At 55.3% G+C, this 21112-nt stretch overlaps 1 protein-coding gene across 1 annotated transcript in view; it reads right to left on the bottom strand.

Annotated features, from left to right (window-relative positions):
- Positions 1-702: 702 nt before the first annotated feature.
- The window catches only part of CUEDC1 (CUE domain containing 1), a 26627-nt gene continuing 6217 nt past the window's right edge, over positions 703-21112 (bottom strand). The window contains exons 3-11 of the mRNA XM_011979262.1: positions 18996-19123; positions 12950-13076; positions 12022-12214; positions 10635-10718; positions 8478-8549; positions 7506-7599; positions 6716-6774; positions 5830-5900; positions 703-2362 (exon numbers count right to left, since the gene is read on the bottom strand). Of these exons, the coding sequence (XP_011834652.1) occupies positions 5833-5900; positions 6716-6774; positions 7506-7599; positions 8478-8549; positions 10635-10718; positions 12022-12214; positions 12950-13076; positions 18996-19123 (825 nt within the window). The 3' untranslated portion in view covers positions 703-2362; positions 5830-5832. The remainder of the gene's footprint in view (positions 2363-5829; positions 5901-6715; positions 6775-7505; positions 7600-8477; positions 8550-10634; positions 10719-12021; positions 12215-12949; positions 13077-18995; positions 19124-21112) is intronic.

Genomic DNA, 21112 nt, shown 5'->3' with positions numbered 1-21112 from the left:
AAGAGAGAGGGTGAGGCCACTGAGCTGAAACATGGCATCAGGGGCAAGAGAGGCAGCCTTGGCAACGGTGACCCAGAGCCCAGGAGGAAGACGTGTGGTTGGAAGCCCTAGAAGGCCGTTGGCTCAACACAAGGAAAAACTTCGACCTTGAGAACTGCCCTGTCTGGAAACGGCACCAGCTTCCTCTTCTGGCAGCGAGGGCCCTGTCCCTGTGGCGGAGGATGAGGGGTAGTCCAGCTGAGCTGGAGAGGAGGAGGAAGGAGAGATGTATCAACTGGGCAATCTCTGAGTTCCCTTTGAAGTGCAATTGCACTTCCCTGCAGCCTCCAGTCTGCCTTTAATCCAGAAGCTGTTTATTTAGGGAGGTGGCCGTCTGGAGCTTTCGCAACAGACTGGCTTTCCCCATAGGGGTGTTTCCCTTGCCTATCAGCAAGCGGTTTACTGTCCTGGGCCAAACAGGAAGGCGACAGCGCTAGACATAGCCGGCCAGTCCGCAAGGATGCGGTGCAGCGGTGCAGCGGTGCAGCGGTGCCGCAGGTGTCACCTCGAGAGTGCAGTCGGAGAGCGCTGCGGGTGAATGGGCGAGGCAAGGCAGGGGTACCCTAGGAATGCGACGCGGGGCTCCAGGGGACAAACCCTGCCCCAGGCGGGGAGGGAGGAGGGAGCAGGAGGATCCAGCCCACGCCGCTGGCCACATCAGAGCACCAAGAGAACACCAACTCTTTATTACAGGAATTCCTATGAAACAGCTCCAAGAAAAAACCCACACATAGGAGGAAAAAAAATAACAAGCAACACTCACAGACGTGGGGCTGGGGCTTCCCCCGCAGTGCGCCAGTCCTGGCGCGGGGAAGGCTCAGAGACCCGTGGGGAACTCGAGCTGGGGACCCGAGGCACTCCTCGGAGACCTTCCCCTCCCTCCAGGACCCCAGGCCTGGCGCGAGGAGCAGTGGAGGGGGCGGCCGCTCCTCGGCAGGGCCCCCGAGCCAGCGTCCCGGCCCCGTGCGCGTTTCCAAACTTGGTCACGCTCGGCGGCGGCGGCGCGTCCCGGCCCTCCCCAGAGAAGGGAAGCTCGGCGTCGGGAGTCCGGGCAGGCTGGGTGGGACGAGGTGCAATCGCCGGCTCGCCTTCGCTACGCCCTTGTGATCTTGGGGTCACTGAGGCCACCAGGGCCGCGCCAAGGATCAGATCCCACTCCCAACCTCCCGAAGCCGCGCCGAAGCCTCGTGCCTGCCCAGGCTTCCCGGCTCTCCAGAAGGTCTGCGCGCTCCCATGTCCAGGGCGGGGCCACAGGCTGGGCAGCCTCCCTCCCCGTGGCAGTGGTGGGTGCCGTGTAAGCCTTCCTAGAATCAGCGTTCTCCTCCTCAGATCACCAGCCCGTCTCAGGGGCACCCAGCAAGCCCTTCTGCCCTAGGCGCTCCCACCCAGGCTGGCGGCCTTTCCCACCTTGCTCTTCAGCCCTGCTACCTGCTCAAAGGGGTCACTCCAGGGCCCACTGCTGTCCACCCTCGGACAGCTGGGCTTCCAGTCCAGCTGGGGAGTCAGAGCCCCTGTGAGCCCCCACTGTGGTGTGACTCCAGAACTGGCTTTTGTCTGCTGCCAAATTAAAGACCCTGCCACCCTGGGGTGGCCACCCTCCCCACCCCTGCTGTGTGATGGGGAGGTGCTGGGAGTGAGCCCATCCCCAACAGCAGCAGCCTGATGAGGCCAGATGGGGCAGTCAGGAGATGCTCTCTGCAGCAGCCCATAGCACCTCAGAGTGCCTGGGGGACTGGCCGGGGACCTCCCACCCAGGGTAGGTGCAGGGCTTGTGTGCTGGGCCAGCAGCCCTGGGGGAAGGCCGAGATATGGGAGGCCCTGGAAGGGAGGGACCCAAGTGCCTGGAGGGAGCTGAGGAAGGGGACAGGGGGTCAGGCAGAGTCTGTGACAGGACAGATAGGGAATGGAGGGAGGCAGGGACTCCACCTCCTGGCCAAAGAGCCTCTGGTGGGGTCATCTTGCCCTTTTCCATATTCCAATTTTTATCTGCTTTCTGGATTTTTTTTTTTTTTTCAAGGGAGGTTGGTTCCTGCATTTCCACTCCTTGACCATAGGAACGCCTGGCTACAAAAGGAGCTGTAATTGGCTGCTGCCTCTAGGGGCCCCAGGTCCTTCCTCCAATTGCAAGGCAGCAACTCGGAAGTTCTAAGTCCCATGGAAAGTGGCAGTGGTTGGGCTGGACTGTGGCTGGAGGATCACTGGGCCTCGGTTCTCAAGCACCATCTGTCCGGCTGCAGCTGGGCCCTTCAGCTGGGGGCCAGTGTTGCTTTCCAGCTGCCCCCACCGGTTCAGATCATCTCTGGCAAGGAAGAGCTGCTGGCATCTGGCAGGGGGAAAAAGGGGATGGGAGGAGTCTTTTTCAAAGGAGCCCAATGGTCTTTCCTGGTCACTGGTTCCTGGAGAGACAGTTTTGGGAGAAGTTACCAAAGACCTAAGCCCTCCCCTTTCTCCAGGGACTCGAGGTCAACTGTAGAACTCTGCCTGGGTCATCCCCGCCATTCGAATTCCTAGAACCATTCCAGCTTGCGGAGCTGCAGGGACTCTGGCAGCAGGAGATGGAGCGGAGGAATGGAATCCTGGGGGGAAGCAGCTATAGGGGAGGGCTTCAAGGTAGGAGGGTACCTGGCCCATTCTAATATGTCGTAGCTCAAGAGAGCTAGGCCACAGAGATCCGTAGGTGGAAAAAAGTAAACTGGGGGCAGAACCTGGTAGGCCTCAGACACCAAGCTGAAGAGATCCTAAGACTTTACTCAGAAGACTCATTCAGGCTGGGCATGGTGGCTCACGTCTGTAATCTCAGCACTTTGGGAGGCCAAGGCAGACGGATCATGAGGTCAGGGGTTCAAGACCAGCCTGACCAGCATGGTGAAACCCCGTCTCTACTAAAAATACAAAAATTAGCTGGGTGTGGTGGCGGGTGCCTGTAATCCCAGCTACTCAGGAGGCTGAGGCAGGAGAATGGCTTGAACTTGGGAGGGGGAGGTTGCAGGGAGCAGAGATTGCGTCACCACACTCCAGCCTGGGCAACATAGCAAGACTCCATCCCCCCCCAAAAAAAATAGGAAAAAAAAAAAGATTTATTCAAAGAGCATAGGAGAAATGGAACTAAAGTGGTGTTTTGATGGTGGGATAATCAGAGTAGCTAGGGGCAGTGAAGAGAATAGGGCTGTGACCTAGGTGATGAGCATCTATCAGGGTGGTAATAGAAGGAATAGAAAAGAGAATGAAAGGGGGCAGTCAGCAAGAGAGACTGAGTTGCCACCCAAGACTGAAAAGAAAATCTTGGGTGCAGCTGGGGACACGAAGCAGCTCTGGAAGCCTAACTGCGATGGAGATTCAGATGTAGGAGCCAGATGCACAGAAGTGTTGCTGGTGCTATAAAAGAGGGCGGAGGCACTGCCAGAGTGGGCAGTGAGAAGACTTCAAAGAGGGTCAAGGGCAGAGCAACAAGGAGAGCCAGTCAGAGGAAGGAGAACCAGGCTTCGCGGGGTCACAGGAGCCAAGGGAGGGCAGTTTCGGGAAAGATCAGGGGAGTGTGTGTGGAAGAGCACCAGAAGAATGCAGAATAGGCTAAGGCCCTGAGCTGCTGGGTAACCTCCGAGTCAGTCTGGATGATGGGAGGGGCTGTTAGCCTGTAGAGGATGATGGATAGCAAGGGAGACTCAAAGACCCCTGGTATTTAAGGGGAGGAGGAAGAGGATGTCAACTTGTCGAACGAGCTGGAAAGGGACAAGCTGGAAGTCCTAGGACAGAAATAAATGATGAGGCCGGGTGCAGTGGCTCACACCTGTAATCCTAGCACTTTGGGAGGTCCAGGTGGGCGGATCACCTGGGGTCAGATGTTCGAAACCAGCCTGGCCAACATGGCGAAAATCCTTCTCTACTAAAAATACAAAAACAAATTAGCCAGGCACGATAGTGGGTGCCTATAATCCCAGCTATCCAGGAGGCTGAGGCAGGAGAATTGCTTGAACCTTAGAGGCAGAGGTTGCAATGAGCTGAGACTGCGCCACTGCACTCCAGCCTGGGCAACAGAGTGAGACTCTGTCTCAAAATAAATAAATAAATAACCGGGCATGGTGGCTCACTCCTGTAATCCCAGCACTTCGGGAGGCCGAGGTGGGCAGATTAGGAGGTCAGGAGACCAAGACCATCCTGGCTAACATGGTGAAACCCCGTCTCTACTAAAAAAATACAAAATATTAGCCGGGCATGGTGGTGGGCGCCTGTAGTCCCAGCTACTCAGGAGGCTGAGGCAGGAGAATGGCGTGAACCCGGGAGGCGGAGCTTGCAGTGAGCCAAGATTGCGCCACTGCACTCCAGCCAGGGCCACAGAAGGAGACTCCATCTCAAAATAAATGAATGAATGAATGAATGAGTGAATGAATGAGTGAATGATGAGCAAGGTTCTGATGTAGGCGTGGTTTGGACAGGACCTGTTTTCCCTGGGGACTAGCAGGAAGGAGAAGGATGTGGAGACAGTAGCAGCGTGGGATGACAGTGGAGGCGTTTCCCTGGCAGGCTCTATCTGGGCATTCCAGGACAGTGGGAAGTGGGCTGCGGCTCTGTGTTTGAGGAAAGCCTGAGGGGAATGGAAGGGGCTGCAGTGCCTGGTAGATATGGTAGGGAGTCAGGTGGAACAGGTGTGGGGGCCAGCTGCCCAGGCAGAGAGGAGAGGACACTTGTATTTACTTGTTCCCGGTTTCCCTCCATTGTGACTATCCTGAGGCAGGCGAGTATTTCTCCACAGTCTGCCACAGGGCCATGCCTGCCACGCCATCAACTCAAGAAAGCCTTGTAGATGCTGCTCACTGGGACCAGACCAGTGGCTGGGGAAGGCCGGGCAGCTTCCCCTCTCCCATGGGAAACGGGGGCTGGAAGAGGGACAGCTGTCCTGGCCAAGTCCTGGAGGAGGCCGTGGCATTTTCTCTTTCTCCCCAAGAGGGTGCACAGGAAGAGAGGAGGAGAAGTGGCTTGGAGGCCCGGGACTTCAGCCAGAAACCGCTGCCTCAGGAGGGGTTTCCTCATCCTGGTGTGGCAGATCGCAGCCCACCCAACCCAAGCAGGGGGCTGGAAAGAGCTCTGTGTGTGCATAGCCGGGTTGAGACCACCTCAGTTTTTCTTTTGTTTTGTTTTTTTGTTGTTGTTGTTTTGAGATGAAGTTTCACTCTTGTCACCCAGGCTGGCATGCAATGGCGCGATCTTGGGGCTCACTGCAACCTCCGCCTCCCAGATTCAAGTGATTCTCCTGCCTCAGCCTCCCAAGTAGCTGGGATTACAGGTGCGTGCCACCATGCCAGGCTAACTTTTGTATTTTTTAGCAAAGACAGGGGTTCACCATACTGGCCAGGCTGGTCTCGAACTCCTGACCTCAGGTGATCCACCCACCTTGGCCTCCCAAAGTGCTGGGATTACAGGCATGAGACACCGTGCCTAGCCAGTTTTTCTTAAATTGTCCTCTCAGTGTGCTGTGTGTGTCCTGGACTGTCTTCTCAACTGCACTGTAAACTCTTCAAGGTCAAAGCTGATTTTGTTTTCCTGTTCTCAGCATCTGTCATAGGCAGGTGTGCTTATCTTTTGTCAAATGAATAAATAACCAAAAAAGGCATGCAATGGACTAGTTCCCACTCCCGTGTCCCTGCCGCAACTATGAGGGAAGACACGTGGGGCCTGTACTATCCAGTTGCCTGAACCCAGCGCCTCTGGACACCTGGGAGGACACAAGGGGTGCACAGTGTGGGGGGCCCTGGCCTTGGGCAGTCCCTGGGTAGCTATGGCTCCAGGCCTTACCTTTTACTGTCCTTCTCGCAGGCCTTCCTCCACCTTGGGCGCCTCCTGACGCCTTCCCCGGAAGTCTTCGTCTGAAAAGGAGAGGGAAGCTGCCTCATCCTCTACCCTGTAGGGCCTCGCTCAGCCACGGCCCCAGACTGGCCAAGACAGCTGACCCGACTCTCTCTGCCCCCTTCATTTGGGGCCCATGAAGATCCCCCCCAGGTGGATGATGCATGGGTCCAGGGAGAGAGGCAGCAGGACACTCAGGTGCTGGCCAGGGTCCACCACTGAGCTCTGAGACCTTGGACAAGTTCTCCCCTCGTCTTTGAGCCTCAATTTCCTCATCTATAAAAGGGATGGAAAAGCTGGACTATCTAGATGACCTCCAAGGCCCTTCCGGTCCTTGTTTCTGGATGCCTCCCGACCCTCAAATGTGGCATGAGGATCAAGGATCCGCTGCGGGCCCAGTAGGGTCTGAGGCAGTCTTCTGGCCCACGTGGCCTTTGGAAGGGACTGGGTGAAAGTTGAGAAGCCTCTGGGCCCACAGACGGAAGCTGCCTAGTGCTTGGTTCTTGGTTCAGACAGGCCGAGGGTCCCCCAAGGGGGTAGGCCTGTCTGCCACTTCACAGCCAAGAGAATATTCCCCAGAAACAGTACCTGGCACTTCATGCTACAGGTACACATCTAGATGGAAGTAGGGGAGGGTCCCCTTTCGGGGGTTGCAGGAAGGGAGAGGCGATGTCGACCAAGTCGGGGGGATCCATTTCTTTGGGTCACCTGCCCACCAACCCGCAGTGTCTCCTCCAAGGGACAGGGTGGGTGCTCCCATGAAACACCCAGGAACTCCGCTGGGAGATCACCGATCATAGAGAAGTTGGAGCTTACGACTCCCCTCCAGCCTCACCACACGCATGGCCCTCCACATCATCCAGGAGGTTGGCTGTGGACGCGGCAGCCCCCAGCCTGCCAGACCATTCAGGAAAACCGTCCCAGGGATGAGAGGACACTGCCCTAGTCCCCCCAGTCCCACCCACTCTCTGCCCCACCCCTCAAGGCTCTGGAGGTATCTGACACAGCCACCTGACCCCCCACACACCTAGTACTGTCCCCCGGGCTCCTTTTCCTGAGGTCAGTGGTGTGGCCAGGCCCTGACACTCTCACCCCGCTTACATCTCTGGGGATGGAGAAAAAGCTTCCTCCCTGTTTCCCTCTGGCTGCTGAGTCTCTGCTATCCTAGGCCCTGTTTGAGAAGCGTGAATAGGAGTTCGGGTAAAAATGTGCAAAGCCGTATTTCTACTCGAGGAAGGCAGGGCCAACATGCTTGGAGTGAGGAGGACTCTTGCACTAGTTCAACTAGAGAAATGAGGGGAAGGTTTGATTTTGACGGAAGAACCACTTTTTCTCCCAAGAAGTACATGACCTCAGACCAAAAAAAGTTATAGGACAACTTCTGGGCCTACAGAAGGGAGATAGGAGCTGCTACCCTAGTCCTTAGGTCTGGTCCCTGGTTGGCAACGAGAGATGGGCAGTGGACTGGTGGCCAAGTTCATGGAGGGAAGGGGAGGAGGAAGGGAAGGCCACAGAGCCTCGTCCCACTCCCAGGGGAGGGCACAGCTGCAGGGAGTTCAGCAGGGGTCTTGCTCCGTAGCCCTTGGCTTCCACCACCCCTACCAGTGCCAGGCTGGAAAGGATACGACTGATGCTTCAACAAGTGTTTCCTCTTTGACTTCCTCATTTTGGTCTTCTCTGAGAAGGCTCGGGCAAGTTCAAACAGCTTCCTCCGGGTGGCTGGGGGCAGAGAGACCTGTGAGTCATTCTCTTGGCAGCCAGCACACCAGATGGCCTCCTCCCAGGTGTGGGCAAGGCCAGGGGAGGACCCAGACCCCTTGGAGTGGGAGCAGGGGGCAGGCAAGGGTAGGAGCTGGGGAGGGAGAGGTGACAGGAATCACAGATCCCTGAGGATACCACCCCAGGAGTGAGAGACTGCATCCTGGGTCAGCCTGCAGGGGCAGCACAGGACACCCTGAGCCAGGCCCAGGGACTGCAGGCGGCTCAAGATCCGAGTATTCCCTCCCCAGCTGCAACACACTGCAACGCATCTTGGCTCGCTTTCCCACCGCCACCGCCTTCCCGCCCCTCCCCTAGCCACCTCCAAAGTTGGTTCTGGGATTTCCATGACTAATCCGAGATTTTCCCTGAAATGGAGCCTGAGAGGATCGAAGCCTCATTCACACATGGCTGTGGATCTATGTGGCGGGGAGGTGAGGGGGAGGGAAGGGGGCATTCAAGGCTGCTAGGACTTTGTGGAAAGAGGTCCTCCACCCCCACAGAGGCTTAGCAAGGGCCTCTCTGTGCAGTCAGCTCCGGCCAAGCCTCCTCAAGTCACAGAGAACGTGAACATGAGGACTGTGGTGAGGGCATGTGCGGCACGTTATTTTTCTGTAGACATCTGGCTCAAGAGGATTTAAAACTTAATTTGTTTCTAGACTCAGCTGTAGAGGGAAGTGAGGTAGGAAGGCTGAGGGAGCCAGCCTGTGATGAAAATGTCACTGGTTCACCAAGAGTCAGCTGCATTACACATTCTGGAGGGTTCCCTTACTCCTGGGAGGCCACAGGGCCTGTCTCAGAAAAGCTGGGGAGAGAAGCGGGGCCTGAGCGGGACTCACATTTTCCCATGTGTTTCAGCTTGTCCCTGAATAAGGCATCTTCAGACACAGCGGGGTTGGCATCGCCAGTTCCTGGAAGGAGACACCTGCTGAAGGCCGGCCAGTGTGGCCAGCCATGGCCGCTGTCCCAGCCATACCCACCCATCTGAGGACAAATGCAAAGAGCGAGCAGGATTCTTCCCTGACCAGGAGGGAGTTTAAAGCAAGGAGGATGTGGAGTTCCAGGAGCTCCTCTTTCCCCTTGTGGACTTTGTTTCCTCCTCTGTAAAAATGGGGAGGGTTTAGTGGTCTACTGTGTGTGCGGAGAGCCGGCTTGTGTCTGCTCCCAACTGTTCACGCTCTGACCAACTCCATGTTTCATGACATCACCGTGGTAGCTTGGGAGTATTTCCACCATGGAGGTCACCAAGCACTACATATCAGGCTCCTGCTGCACCCAGAGTTGGCTGTGAAACATTCACCAGCACACAAGGGGCCTCCTGCACCCCGACATTCATGTGACGGTCAGATGAGGTGCTGGTTCAGAGCCGGCATTCACCTGTAGCAAGTCCCTTGTCCTTCCTGCCAGGGTAAGCCCATCCACTGCTCCCTCCCAGCCACAGGGTTTCTGGCTATTAGACAATGAGTAGGAATAGAATGGGACTAGTCCTGGAGTCAGAACCCTGCCGGCCACGCGGTCTCCTGGGCTCGCTCGGCATCCGCTTGGGTCTTTTGCTGCCTTTCTGAAACCCCTGCTCTCTGTTCTGCCACTTGGTTAATCCCCAGTCACCTTGCCTGCTAAGTCCCCTTTGAGTCATTCTGATCCATCTCAGCAGCCCCGGTATCTCTAGTTAATTCAGGATCAAGGACAAGAGGCTCCTGCTTAAAACTCCCAGCTGCACATCTGCTGAGGCCTAAGCGCCCAGCCTGCTGCTTATGAGTCAGTTCCACAGGATTTGCTCCCTTCAAGCTGGGGTCAGCTCAGCTCCCCATCCCTCTGCTCCTCCACCCCCAACTCCACTGCATGATGCAAGGTCTATTCCAGGCAAGAGCCTTTCTCCGAGGCGGGTGGCTTGTGTACGCATGGGGCAGGGGGCACTGACTGACGAGGGGCCACTGTTCACACACAGGCACCAGGTCATCATTCCCAGCTGTGGCTCAACCCAGTAGTCTGTGCATCCCAGGAGCACTGCTACCCCTCAACCCCATCCAACCCTCCTTCAGCCATTAGAGCTTCTGAGCAGAAGAGCCTGGCCCTCTTTACCAGCAATTCTTACTTCCCACCACCTTGTACACAAAGCTAGAAATTCCTCTTCCTCCAACACCTAGGGCAGGGCCCAACAGATGGGAGATATTCTCCAGCTACGTCATGAATGAATGAGTCAACTCCCCAGATTAATCCTGCCCTCCTTTTCTTCCATGCATTTGCTAAAATCAATAAGTCCTCAGCTTTGCTAGTTTGTTCTACCTGTTTTCTGGGCATTTCTCCTTACAAGACCATAAACTTCCTCAGGAAACAGACCAAGAGTTATCAGTCTCTGAATCCCACCATAAGGCAGTTTGGAGTCCTTTTCTTTTCTTTGTTTTTTTGGAGATAGGGTCTCACTCTGTCACCCAAGCTGGAGTGCAGTGGCATAATCACAGCTCACTGCAGCCTCAACTTCCTGGGCTCAAGTGATCCTCCCACCTCAGCCTCCTGAGTAGCTGGGACTACAAGCACATACCAATATGCCCAGCTAATTTTGGTACTTTTGTGGTAGAGTCAGGGGGACTTACTTTGTTGCCCAAGCTGGTCTTGAACTCCTGGACTCAAGCAATCCATGTGCCTCGGCCTCTCAAAGTGTTGGGATTACAGGTGTGAGCCACTGCACCTGGCCATGTGTCCTTGACTAGCCTATACTCAAGGCATAGGTTGAGAGTTCAGCCAGCCTATGTTATTTGATCACAAATGGGGGCTCAGAAGCCCAGCAGTGGCTGGATTGGAAAGACCCCAGAGCAGCTAAATGGAGTGGATATGGAGGTCGGGGGAGAAGCGGCCCCACCAGCCTGCTAAGGAGGCCCACGCCCCCTCCTACAATCTGTTTTTTCACCCTACTCCCAAACTCCAAATATGCAAAGCAAAGTTGGGTATGAGCCCCCCCATGCCTCTAGGTTTTCTTCCCCAGAAGGCAAAGTTACCTGGGACAGGAGATGGAAAGCCAAAGTCGTTTCCGACAGCCACGCTGCTGGATTTAGATTTCTGGGATTCGTATTTCAATCGATCTGGAAAAGGACCACATTCATAGGTCAGGGAGGTTAGCTCCTGGGCTCCCAGGGACAGGCTGGGCTGGGATACGGTAGTTTGCTAGAGGCTAAGTCCCCAGAATCGCACATGAGCACACACGGGCACCCAAAATATGAGTGCACACAACATCTACCAGCTCTCAAAGAACCAGCAGTAAGAGAAACTACTGCCTGACAGCCATCTCAAATGTCAGAATTAAAAGACTCGGAGAGATTGTGGAGTCCAAACTCTCTCATTTAAAAGGAAAGGCGTGGCCAGGGGTGGTGGCTCACGCCTGTAATTCCAGCACTTTGGGAGGCTAAGGCGGGCAGACCACCTGAGGTCAGGAGTTCGAGACCAGCCTGGCCAACATGGTGAAACCCCATCTCTACCAAAAGTACAAAAATCAGCCAGGTGCAGTGGTGTGTGCCTATAATCCCACCTACTTGAAAGGCTGAGGCAGGAGAAACACTTGAACCTGGGAGGCGGAGATTGCAGTGAGCCGAGATTGAGCCACTGCATTTCAACCTGGGCGACAAGAGGGAGATTCTGTCTCAAAAAAATAAATAAATAAAAAATAAACGGAAAGGCCTTGAGCCTTCCAGCACCTTCGCTACAGAGCTGGGGCTAACCTTGGGCCTCAGCCCAGCCTTCTCCCTGCACAACTTGCTCCTCCCCCACCAACACACCATCAGTTACACACACAAGCTCTCACGCTGTGGCCATCACAGGGACAGAGCTCCACTGCCCTCTCATTTCCTCTATCCCAAACGCACTCCCACCCTGCAGGGGAAAGGTAGCCAGGCTGGGGAGCAGGGTCTCCAACCCAGAGACAACCCAAATACCTGCAAAGTTCCAGAGCCCCTGCTCTAAGGTCTTCCACTCAAGAGCCTCCCCAACCCTGGCGTTCACGAACCCAGTCATTCTGTTCCCGGAGCTCCAGACACATCACGCCTGCCTTGGGGCTGGGGCTCTGTGAGGAGGGGCAGTGCTCTTCTCCCTGCTGCCCTGTGCCAAGGCCAGTTCCTGGCACACAGCAGGTGTGCAAAGGGAATAAGGCCTAAGAGTGCACACCCTTCTTCCTCTGAGTCCCGAGGGAGAAAGGGGTGGGTTAGTGACCCAGGTCCCCATAGGCAGAATTCTGAGGCTCCCATGGGATAACTTGGTGGGAGTCAAGGCTCAGTAGGACAGAAAGCACCTGGCCCCTCAGCCCCCAGCTCAGTGCTTTCCTGAGCCCCAAGGCTAAAGCCAGCATCACCTCCCTTCTTCAGCCAGGGAGAAGTGGCTGCAGGCACTGCCCACCTCTCTCCAGGGCAAGGAGGAAGTCGCGGTTTCGTTGCAGCTCCTTCATGAACTCCTCGTTCTGTAGGAAAAGCGCGATCCTCTCATCCTCCAGGTACTGCTTCCAGCGGCTCTCCTGGTCTCGGGGCCCTGGCCCAGTCATGGCAGGCGGACCTCCGTCTCCACTCCCAGGCTTGGGGCCCCCAGCATTACCCTGAGGAGGGGGGCGAGCATGTTGAACGTGTACACACAAGGATACATGTTGCACAAACATCCATATCCCTCTGGTTGCACACACGCCCTGTCCAACATCCTCTAGCCCTCACCCGAGGCTCACACCTCCTAATGGAACCTAGTGGCAAGCCAAAATCCAATGGACAGGTCAGAGCCCTCACTGCAGGGGACACAGCAGTAGCCTAAAAACTATTTTTCCTCCACGCCACGGACCACCTCATACCTTCATCTACAACCTGAACAGTCCTGAAAAGAAATCTGCAAACTGTGGAACAGCCTATACGTGGATTCCCAAACTCAACCCTCTCCCGGCACCAGCAGCCTCAGGGTGGACCTGCCCCGCTGTGGGGCACCTTGGGGCATGCCAACATCTATCGAGAAGCTGCCTCTGGCCCTTTCCCGAGGGAGGAAGGTGGGTGCTCTGGCCCTCCACCATTGGCCACCCCATGCCCGCCTCTCTCCAGCCTGAGGTGACTGCTGCAGCAGACAGCCTCCTTAGGCTGTCACCTTCCCTGGATAGAACAGGAAACCTCCAGACCCAGGCAGGAAGTGAGGCTTTCAGTTCAGCATTCCTTCCCTACGAACCCAGGGCAACAGAAATAGCTCAGCCTGGGTTTAAACATCAGGAAGTAAAACTGGCTGGCACAAATTGTGTGGGCAAAGAGAGATGCTGGACAGGCAGGTGGGAGTGGAAGGCGGGGGCGGCCCCTGTTACCTGTATGCTGTCCAGCTGCTGGGGGAGGATGCGGAGAAAGTCATCCGGGAGGTTGCCCAGTAGTGGTGGGTTCCAGTTCCGATAGCGTCTCTGGCTTGTAGGGGCTGCAGAGCTCAGCACGTCGATACTAGGGGATGGGAGGTGACAGGGAAGAGGGAGTCATTAAGCCCAACCCCAGGTCTCCTGGCCCCATCACACCAGGTCTCAGGCAGGTCAGATCCTGCTCAGAGATTCCCATGGCCTCCACTGCCCCCAGAACAAAGGCCCGTCACTTTGTGTCATCACTGGAGATGTCTCCACCGGCCTCAGCGAACTCCCCAGCCATTCATGCTGTCCAGTCACATGCCCGCCCAGGTCTCTAGACCTTCAGCGCTGTCTGTCCATGGTGCACATGTGGAACTCTGTGGATTTAGCTATAGATGTTTACAAATGTGCCCTAAAAACAGCAGGGATTGTATCCTTTCATGCTTCTATGCTAGCACCTACACAGTGCCAGGCTCACGGTGCTGAGTGACAGGTATGGTCCAAAGGAACAGACACATAAGCCACCAACAGCACAGCCTGCTGCATGTTGGTTTGCTGAAGAGGGGGCATATGGGGATGCCAGGATCCGTACAGAGGGTAAAGCAGATCCGAGCTCCAGTTCTGGCTCAACCACCAGCCGGCGGCGTAGTCTTAGGTGGGCCCTTGTTTCCCTCTCGGATTCGGCTTCCTTAGCTAGAAACTGCTGCCTCCCTGCCCAGGTGCTGGGGAGCCCCTCAGGAGGCCATGTCCTGAGCAGTGTTCTGAAAAGTGTGTGGAGAGGTGAGTGTGGAAGGGATCTCGCTCTCAGGGTGCTCCGGGACCACTCTTTCCAGGCCTGGTGTGTGTGTGGCAGGAGCTCCGTGCCATGGCAGAGCCAACAGCTGGGCAAGGCAGTAGAGGAAGAGGGGGTGGCACACACACCCTCCCTGACCCCCAGGCTCCCGCCCTACCGCCCTGGGCCTGAGGGCAGCTCGGAGCCCAGCCAGGAGCTCCCCACAGCTCCATGGCAGCCTGCAGCGTGGCAACCGCAGGACACGTGTTCCGCTGAGTCAGGGAAACGGCACACTGAGAAGGCAGCCGAGGGCCGGGCGGTGGGGGCCGCTCTCGCTCTCTCGGGCCTGGCTTTGATTTGGTCTCCAGCTCTAGGAATCCCGCCCGCCCCCTCACTGGAGAGGAGCTTTTCCGGGCTGCAGCTGACTATGGAAATAACTTCCTTTCCTTTTCTATTTTGGGCGGGTGGCCGGCGGCGGGGGCGAGGGGAAGGGGCGGGGGCGGCAGCAGACGGGATAACCAGCTGCTAAGTGCCTGGTGGGAGCTCAGCTCTTGCAGACTGGAGCCAAGGGAACCCCAGCACGCCTCGTCCACCCTCTGGCTGCACAGACACAAGGGGAGAGGGAATGGTCTGGAGAGGAGCTTGCATCACAACCCGGGACTCCCATTCCTAGGCCAAATTTTTTCTACATCACTGCCACCTTCTGCCACTGTTGGAGGCTTCATTTTTCTCCAAAGGCCAGAGATGGGGAGAGAGGAAGCCCCATCTCTTAGGGACTCGCAGACCACCCCAGGCTACAGCAGGGAGGGACCCTCGCCAGGGGTATTACCCGTTCTTGGGGTCTCAGGGTCTTCATCTGGGACACGGGTGCCCACCCCCAACTTAACCACACCTCGGAGCCACCCAGGAAAGCAGCGGAGGGAGAACCTCAGAGGTGCATCTGGATTCCTCTAGCCATGAGGACTCCAAGTGCAGAAGGGGACAAGGTGGAGGAGGCCCCTGTTCTCAGCTAAGTTTCCTTGCTGCTGGGCCTGTAGTCCTGAAGGAAGGCCAGGCCCAGCCCCCTCCCGGCCCCTTGCCTGGCACTGGTAGAGATGAGGTCAGCCCACAGCTGCGTGAGCCAGGGGGCCCTGAGCACAGGCAGCCCAGGCAACTCCATTGTGGTCGGAAAGGAATGTCAGAAATGAGCTGAGACGCAAGTAAAAAAAAAAACTTCCAAGGCTGTAATTTTAACGGAAAAACAGCAGGCGGCCTGTGTGGATGGGTCCCCTGGGTTTCAGAGACTGTCTTTCTTTCAGACAGATGGAGGGAAGGACAGGCTGGGGGAGGGGAAGGAGAGAGGCGGGAGGATTTCCCAGCCCAGAGTCTCTGACTCTGGACCCCAAAACTACAACTTCAAGCCCCATCGGACCCCTAGGTTTACCTATGGAACATCAGACCTGATGGAAACGGATTTCAGAGACAGGCCTTCCAGGTAAAATTTTTGGTAAAAACTGGACATTGAAGTCCAGAGGTGGTTCAAGCCATGTCCCAGGACACACACATCATCCAGGCAAAACCTGGACCCAGGGATCGTGACATTTGAAGCATGCTCCCGGGGGGTGGCCCTGCCTCTCTTGCCCTAGCAGGCCAATGCCCACGCTCCCAAACTCTGCCGCATCTGCAGGTTCTTGGCACCCCAGTGACTGGAGGTAGCAGAAGGGGGCCAGGCCATTCCCCCACTCAAATTTGATCTCCCTCAGCAGCCAGAGGAAGAATCCTAAAACATGAACCTGATTGTGTCGCTCTCCAGGTTAAGGCCCTTGAATGGCTCCGCGGCTGGCTGCAAGAGAACATGGAAGCTCCCTGGAAGGCCACAGGGCCCTTGATCTGCTTACCTCTCCAGCCTTACCCACCGGTAGATACTTCCAGGAGGCCCCCAGATGGGCCCTCTTTCCTGCCTCCAGGCCTCTGCACATGCTCCTTCTTTGCCTGAGCGCCTCCCTGTCCTCTGCTTCTCCACATTACTGCCAATGTGACCTTCAGGTCATAGCCTGGATATCAGTTTCTCCTGGCAGCCTTCCCTGCCCCTGTGTCTTGGGCTTCCCTAGACCCTGATCTCCTTGGCAGTGTGTGGGGAAACAGGCAGCACCGTATTCACCTCCACATCACACACATGGCTCAGCACATGGTTCACACACATGGTTCAGGAGTGCTGTCCTCACCACCTCATCACACACATGGCTCAGCACCTGCATACACAGCAGGCAATTCAGTCAATGCTGGAAATGAATGTCTTGGATAGAGGGACTGAACAAGGCACTGGAGATGGCCTAGAGGCCCAGGTCTAGCAGAGCCATCCGGGGGCAAAGGGACCCGTGCCTCTACTGAACACTGGCCTCTGGGGGAAGCCTCGCCTCTGGTCTCAATGTTCAATGTTAGAGCTAAACTCAGAGACCAGCCAGTGTAGCTGGGGGACAGGAGGGAGCAGTAAACCACTGATTATAGATCTGGTCTATAACTGGGACTGTGCTAAGTGCTCCACACACATCTCATTCAGTCCTCCTCAGTGCTAACATGGAAATTACTATTCCCATTTCAGGGGAGGCAAACAAAGCTCAGAGAGGTCAAGCAATGAGCCAAAGGCCACATTGCAAAGGTGCCTGGAGAATTCTAAGCTAGGCAGGTGAAGGAAGGGGTGGGGAAAACAGACTGCTTCTGTCTGACTCCACTAGTCAAGTTCTCCTCAGTGCATCCACTCCCAACCCAGCAAAGCCTTCATTTCCTGAGTCAGGCTCCAGAACCTCAAGCAAGAGCAGTAACTTGTCGAAAGCCCACAGGGTCTCCTGAGCCTTGGTCTAGTGCTGAGGTTACCTTGCCCCCAAGTGAGACTCCCATCACTGAACTGCACCACCCTGCCCGCCCGCCCCCACAGCAGGCTGAACACCCAGCCAGAGTAGGGAGGGAGGATGTGGTGTGGATATCCATACCACATTTATACTGGGATTTTCAGCTAAGCATGATGGTATGCCCTGTAGTCCCAGCTATTTGGGAGGCTGAGGCGGGAGGACCGCTAGAGGCCAGGAGTTCAAATTCACCATGGGCAACATAGTGAGACCCTGTTTCTATTTAAAGAAAAAAAACTCCTTTCTCTTATGGCCTCAGTTTTCCCTTCTGAAAAATAGGTGGAACCACTCTGCCTAGTAGAAACTGAACTTTTTGCAAAAGTATCTTGGAATATTTAAAAAAAAAAAAAAAAAAAAGGTGGGGGTCGGGGCAGGTCCAATGGCTTACATCTGTAATCCCAGCACTTTGGGAGACCGAGGTGGGTGAATCACCTGAGATCAGGAGTTCGAGACCAGCCTGGCAACATGGTGAAACCCCTTCTACTAAAAATACAAAAGTTAGCCAGGCATGGTGGTACACATCTGTAATCACAGCTACTCGGGAGGCTGAGGCAGGAGAATCACTTGAACCTGGGAGGCGGAGGTTGCAGTGAGCAGAGATCATGCCAATGCACTCCAGCCTGGATGATAGCGTGAGACACCGACTCAAAAAAACAAAAAGTCAAAGAAAGGAAAATCATTTAGCCCGGGGCTCTGTGATCCATCCCAGGCTGCAAGTCCTGCCTATGTCTCACCCAGACCCACTCACTCACTCCCCACCTCCCACTCCAGTACAGCCTGCCAGCTCCTGGTACCATTCGTGATACAGATCCCAGCTCTGTTCCTGTCCCTGACTCAAAACACTTCCCTCCCTCCTCCCTCAGTAACTATCTAGGACTGACTCTATGAGCTCCCTAAGCTGCAATCACAGAGATTTTTCTCATTCGGGAGGTGACAGGACACAGCAGTGAAGAGTGATTAGCTTTAAGTCAGAATGACCTGGATTCAAACTCCAGCTCTTAGTCTTGGGGAAGTTATGGAATCTCTCAAGGCTCAGTTTCCTCGTCCATCAATAGGGGTGATGACAACAGTGCCCGCCTCTGCGTTAAATGCAATGGTGTAGGTAAAGAACCTGCTCTGCTTCTGGCATTGGAAGGGTGCTTAGTCAATGCTAGCTATACTTGTGTGATAACAGAGTTCATCACTGCTCTAGGGCTGTTCTGGGGAGAAAGGAAGATCCAACTGGGGCAGGTGCCCTGTCCCATCATCTCCGCACCCCCTCACCACTCCAGGCCTGAGCCATTCTAAGAAACAGCAGCTCTAGGGCAAAGAGGCCACACCCCAGCTCCAGCAGCCCCAGCACAAACGTGGAGCCCAGAAAAACAAGCACCCCAGAGACCCGTGGGACCTTGTTGGCAACTAGCTTGCTTATTTATTTATTTATTTATTTATTTATTTATTGAGACAGAGTCTCACTCTGCTGCCCAGGCTGGAGTGCAGTGGCGCCATCTTGGCTCACTGCAACCTCTGCCTCCCGGGTTCAAGCGGTTCTCCTGCCTCAGCCTCCCAAGTAGATAGAATTACAGGCATGCGCCACCACCCCCGGCTAATCTTTGCATTTTTAGTAGAGACGGGGTTTCACCATGTTGCCCAGGCTGGTCTTGAACTCCTGACCTCAAGTGATCCACCCATCTTGGCTTCCCAAAGTGCTGGGATTACAGACGTAAGCCACTGTGCCCAGCCTAGCTTCATTTTAAGCTTCCAAATTACAGTCTCTAACCTGGAAGAAGTTTCCAGGGACCTTGCAGTCTACCTCCCTGCCTCCAGTTATCAAACTACCTTAATGAAAGAGACTTGCTCTCACTGCTTAAAAATCCCCACAACATCCCTAGCCCAAGGATGGCAGCTAGCCATTCCATCAGTTACTGATGACTGGCTGGGAATGCTGTGTTCTGTGTTGAGGAGGATCTGAGGCTCTGTCTTGACTCAGCAGGAAAGAGCACAGTGATGAATCAGTCATGTTTGCTGTGGGCTTGGGAGGGGAAGTGTCAGTACACATTCCCTGTTTGTCATTCCTACTCTGGCATCTCCCTTGACTATAAGCTCCCAGAAAGCAGAGGCTGAGCTTTACTTAACTCTGTGTCCCATATGGTACGAGACACACCGCCTAGCCTACAGTAGGAATTTAGGAAATGTTTGCGCTTGCAATCCTTACCTTTTGCAAGTTCTCCTTGGTATCTAGCTAAAATGTCTCTTGCTGCAGTAGAAGCCTGTTCTTGGAGAATATACTGAGGGGTCCAGCCAAGTTTCCTGTTGTTTGTACACAGCCCCAGCCACTGATCCTCTTCCCTACCACCCTGTGCTCTGAGACATGACAGATTCTCACCGGGGAGGCGGAGTCGGGGGAGCCAGAGGGTAGGGCCGGTCAAACATGTGCATGTGGTAGGCTGGCGGGGAGTACACAGGCGGTGGCTCTTCATCCGAGCTATCGGGTTCCAAAGTCCTTTCCAAGATCTAAATCAGAGGCAACAGAGAAAGAAATATTAATCATCCCTCCTTGAATTTAAATACCATTTAGACAAAATCAAGTGTGGGAGGGCAGGTATAATAAAGGAACTCTGTGTGGTGCTAGTGGGAGTGTAAATCGATACAATCACCACTTTAGGAAACTGCCTTTTTGAAAAAGCTAAACATAGCTACCTCTGACCCTCTAGTTCTGGCACACTCCACAGACATCAAAGTATATGTCCCCAAAAGAATGTTCACAGCAGCATTCTCCCTCCATGTGCAGTTCAAACACAGGCAGAAACAAACACACAGTGGTAAGGGTCAGGGCGATGTGCCCTCTGTGGGGCGGGTAAGGGCGGGAATGGACACCAGGGGCACTCCAGGTTCTGGGGATGATGGCTCTTGAGCTGGTGCTGATAATGTGTTTTATTCACGCTGTGAAACTCCACTGAGCTGCACGCGTGTGACTCATGTGCTCCTGTACCCACGCTATTCTTTGATGATAACATCATTCATACCCTCTCTCAAAGTACCTCCACGTCTCTGATGTCACCTTAACCTCGAACAACCTGGTGCTGTAGGATATGGCTCATTACCCCATTTGACACAGAAGGAAACTCAGGCCTAGGCTAAGTGACATGGCAAAAGCCACATGCTTTTTAGAACAGCGTCTTCAACTTGGACCACAAGGATCCCTCCCTCAGGCACACTGGCTGCACACTCAGGTTGGACTCCCAGGGCGGAGAGTAGCAAGGGGAGTGCCTGGGATGCCTGCTCTCCTTCCCAAGCTCTTGTCTTCTCCAGGAGCCAAGAAGAGGGCCAGGGAGAGGCCAAGGACTGGGCAAAGTCCGGGGTCCTGCTCCACTGACCAACTTAGATTCTTCCCCAGAGGCCCAGAGAGGAGTTTGGGGCAGCTAAACACATGGCTACCTCTGACCCTCCAGTTCTGGCACACTCCACAGACATCAACGTATATGTTCTCCTGCCTCAGCCTCCCAAGTAGATGGAATTACAGGCGTGCACCATCACCCCTGGCTAATCTTTGTATTTTCAGTAGAGGTGGGGTTTCACCATGTTGACCAGGCTGGTCTTGAACTCCTGACCTCAAGTAATCTACCACAGGAGGCGGCCCCTGACTGGGAGATCCTTCACCACCCAGCCCAACCTGGCCTACACCTTCACCTCCCGCTCACTCCCCACAACTCTGTTCCCATCTCCTCCAAGATCAAAGAACATGGGAGGAGCTCAGAGAGGCTGTGACTCTCAGGTGCCCCAGAGCCCCCAGACCTCAAGTGAGTTTGCAGAAGTCACCATAATCATGCTGCCTGTATAAGCCTGGGCTGGGCCAGGCTGCACTGGTACATCTCTGCTCTAAGACCAGCCAGGGGCACCTGGTGGGTAGGGAGGTGAGCCTGTGCGTGTGAGCACACCTACACACACATACCCACACACACGCACATGCACACACATGCACACGTGCTCTCTGCAGTGCTCTGCGCATACACAGCTAGCTCAACCCAAGGAGGCCTCGTGCCCTGGAATGCACTAACGTTCTTTCCTTTGAGGCCAAAAGTATTTAAACAGATGCTTTTGCAGGAAAGGAAGAATGTAGCACTTGGCAGGCCACTGCTCTGCTTACCCTAAATTTCCACAAGAAAGGAAAAAAGAGAACACTGTAAGCGCTGCTCCTGTTCCCTGGCGAATCTTTGGTGCCTGGCACAGGACAGTGGCCCCGCAAGTACCTGGCTCATTCAGAGAACTTGCTGCTGCTGTCCCCCAGCCCCGACACCCTGTTTCCCAGACCCCTCTGCTCTGAGGGATAGGGCTCTGGGCTGCGGCCTGAGGCTAGCAGTGGTGGGTCTGGGTGGCTGGCCTGGACTGTTCCCACTGATGTGGGTCAGAGTGAGGTGGCTGAGGAGGGGAGGAGAGCTTAGTAGAAACTGTCCCCTAAAGGAAGCTGCTTGGGGTTTCCTCTGACCGTGGCCAGCAGCAGTC

Source organism: Mandrillus leucophaeus, unplaced genomic scaffold, assembly GCF_000951045.1.
Source record: "Mandrillus leucophaeus isolate KB7577 unplaced genomic scaffold, Mleu.le_1.0 Scaffold20, whole genome shotgun sequence".
In the NCBI taxonomy this organism is placed as follows: domain Eukaryota; kingdom Metazoa; phylum Chordata; class Mammalia; order Primates; family Cercopithecidae; genus Mandrillus; species Mandrillus leucophaeus.
This window is presented reverse-complemented; position numbering and strand designations above follow the sequence as displayed.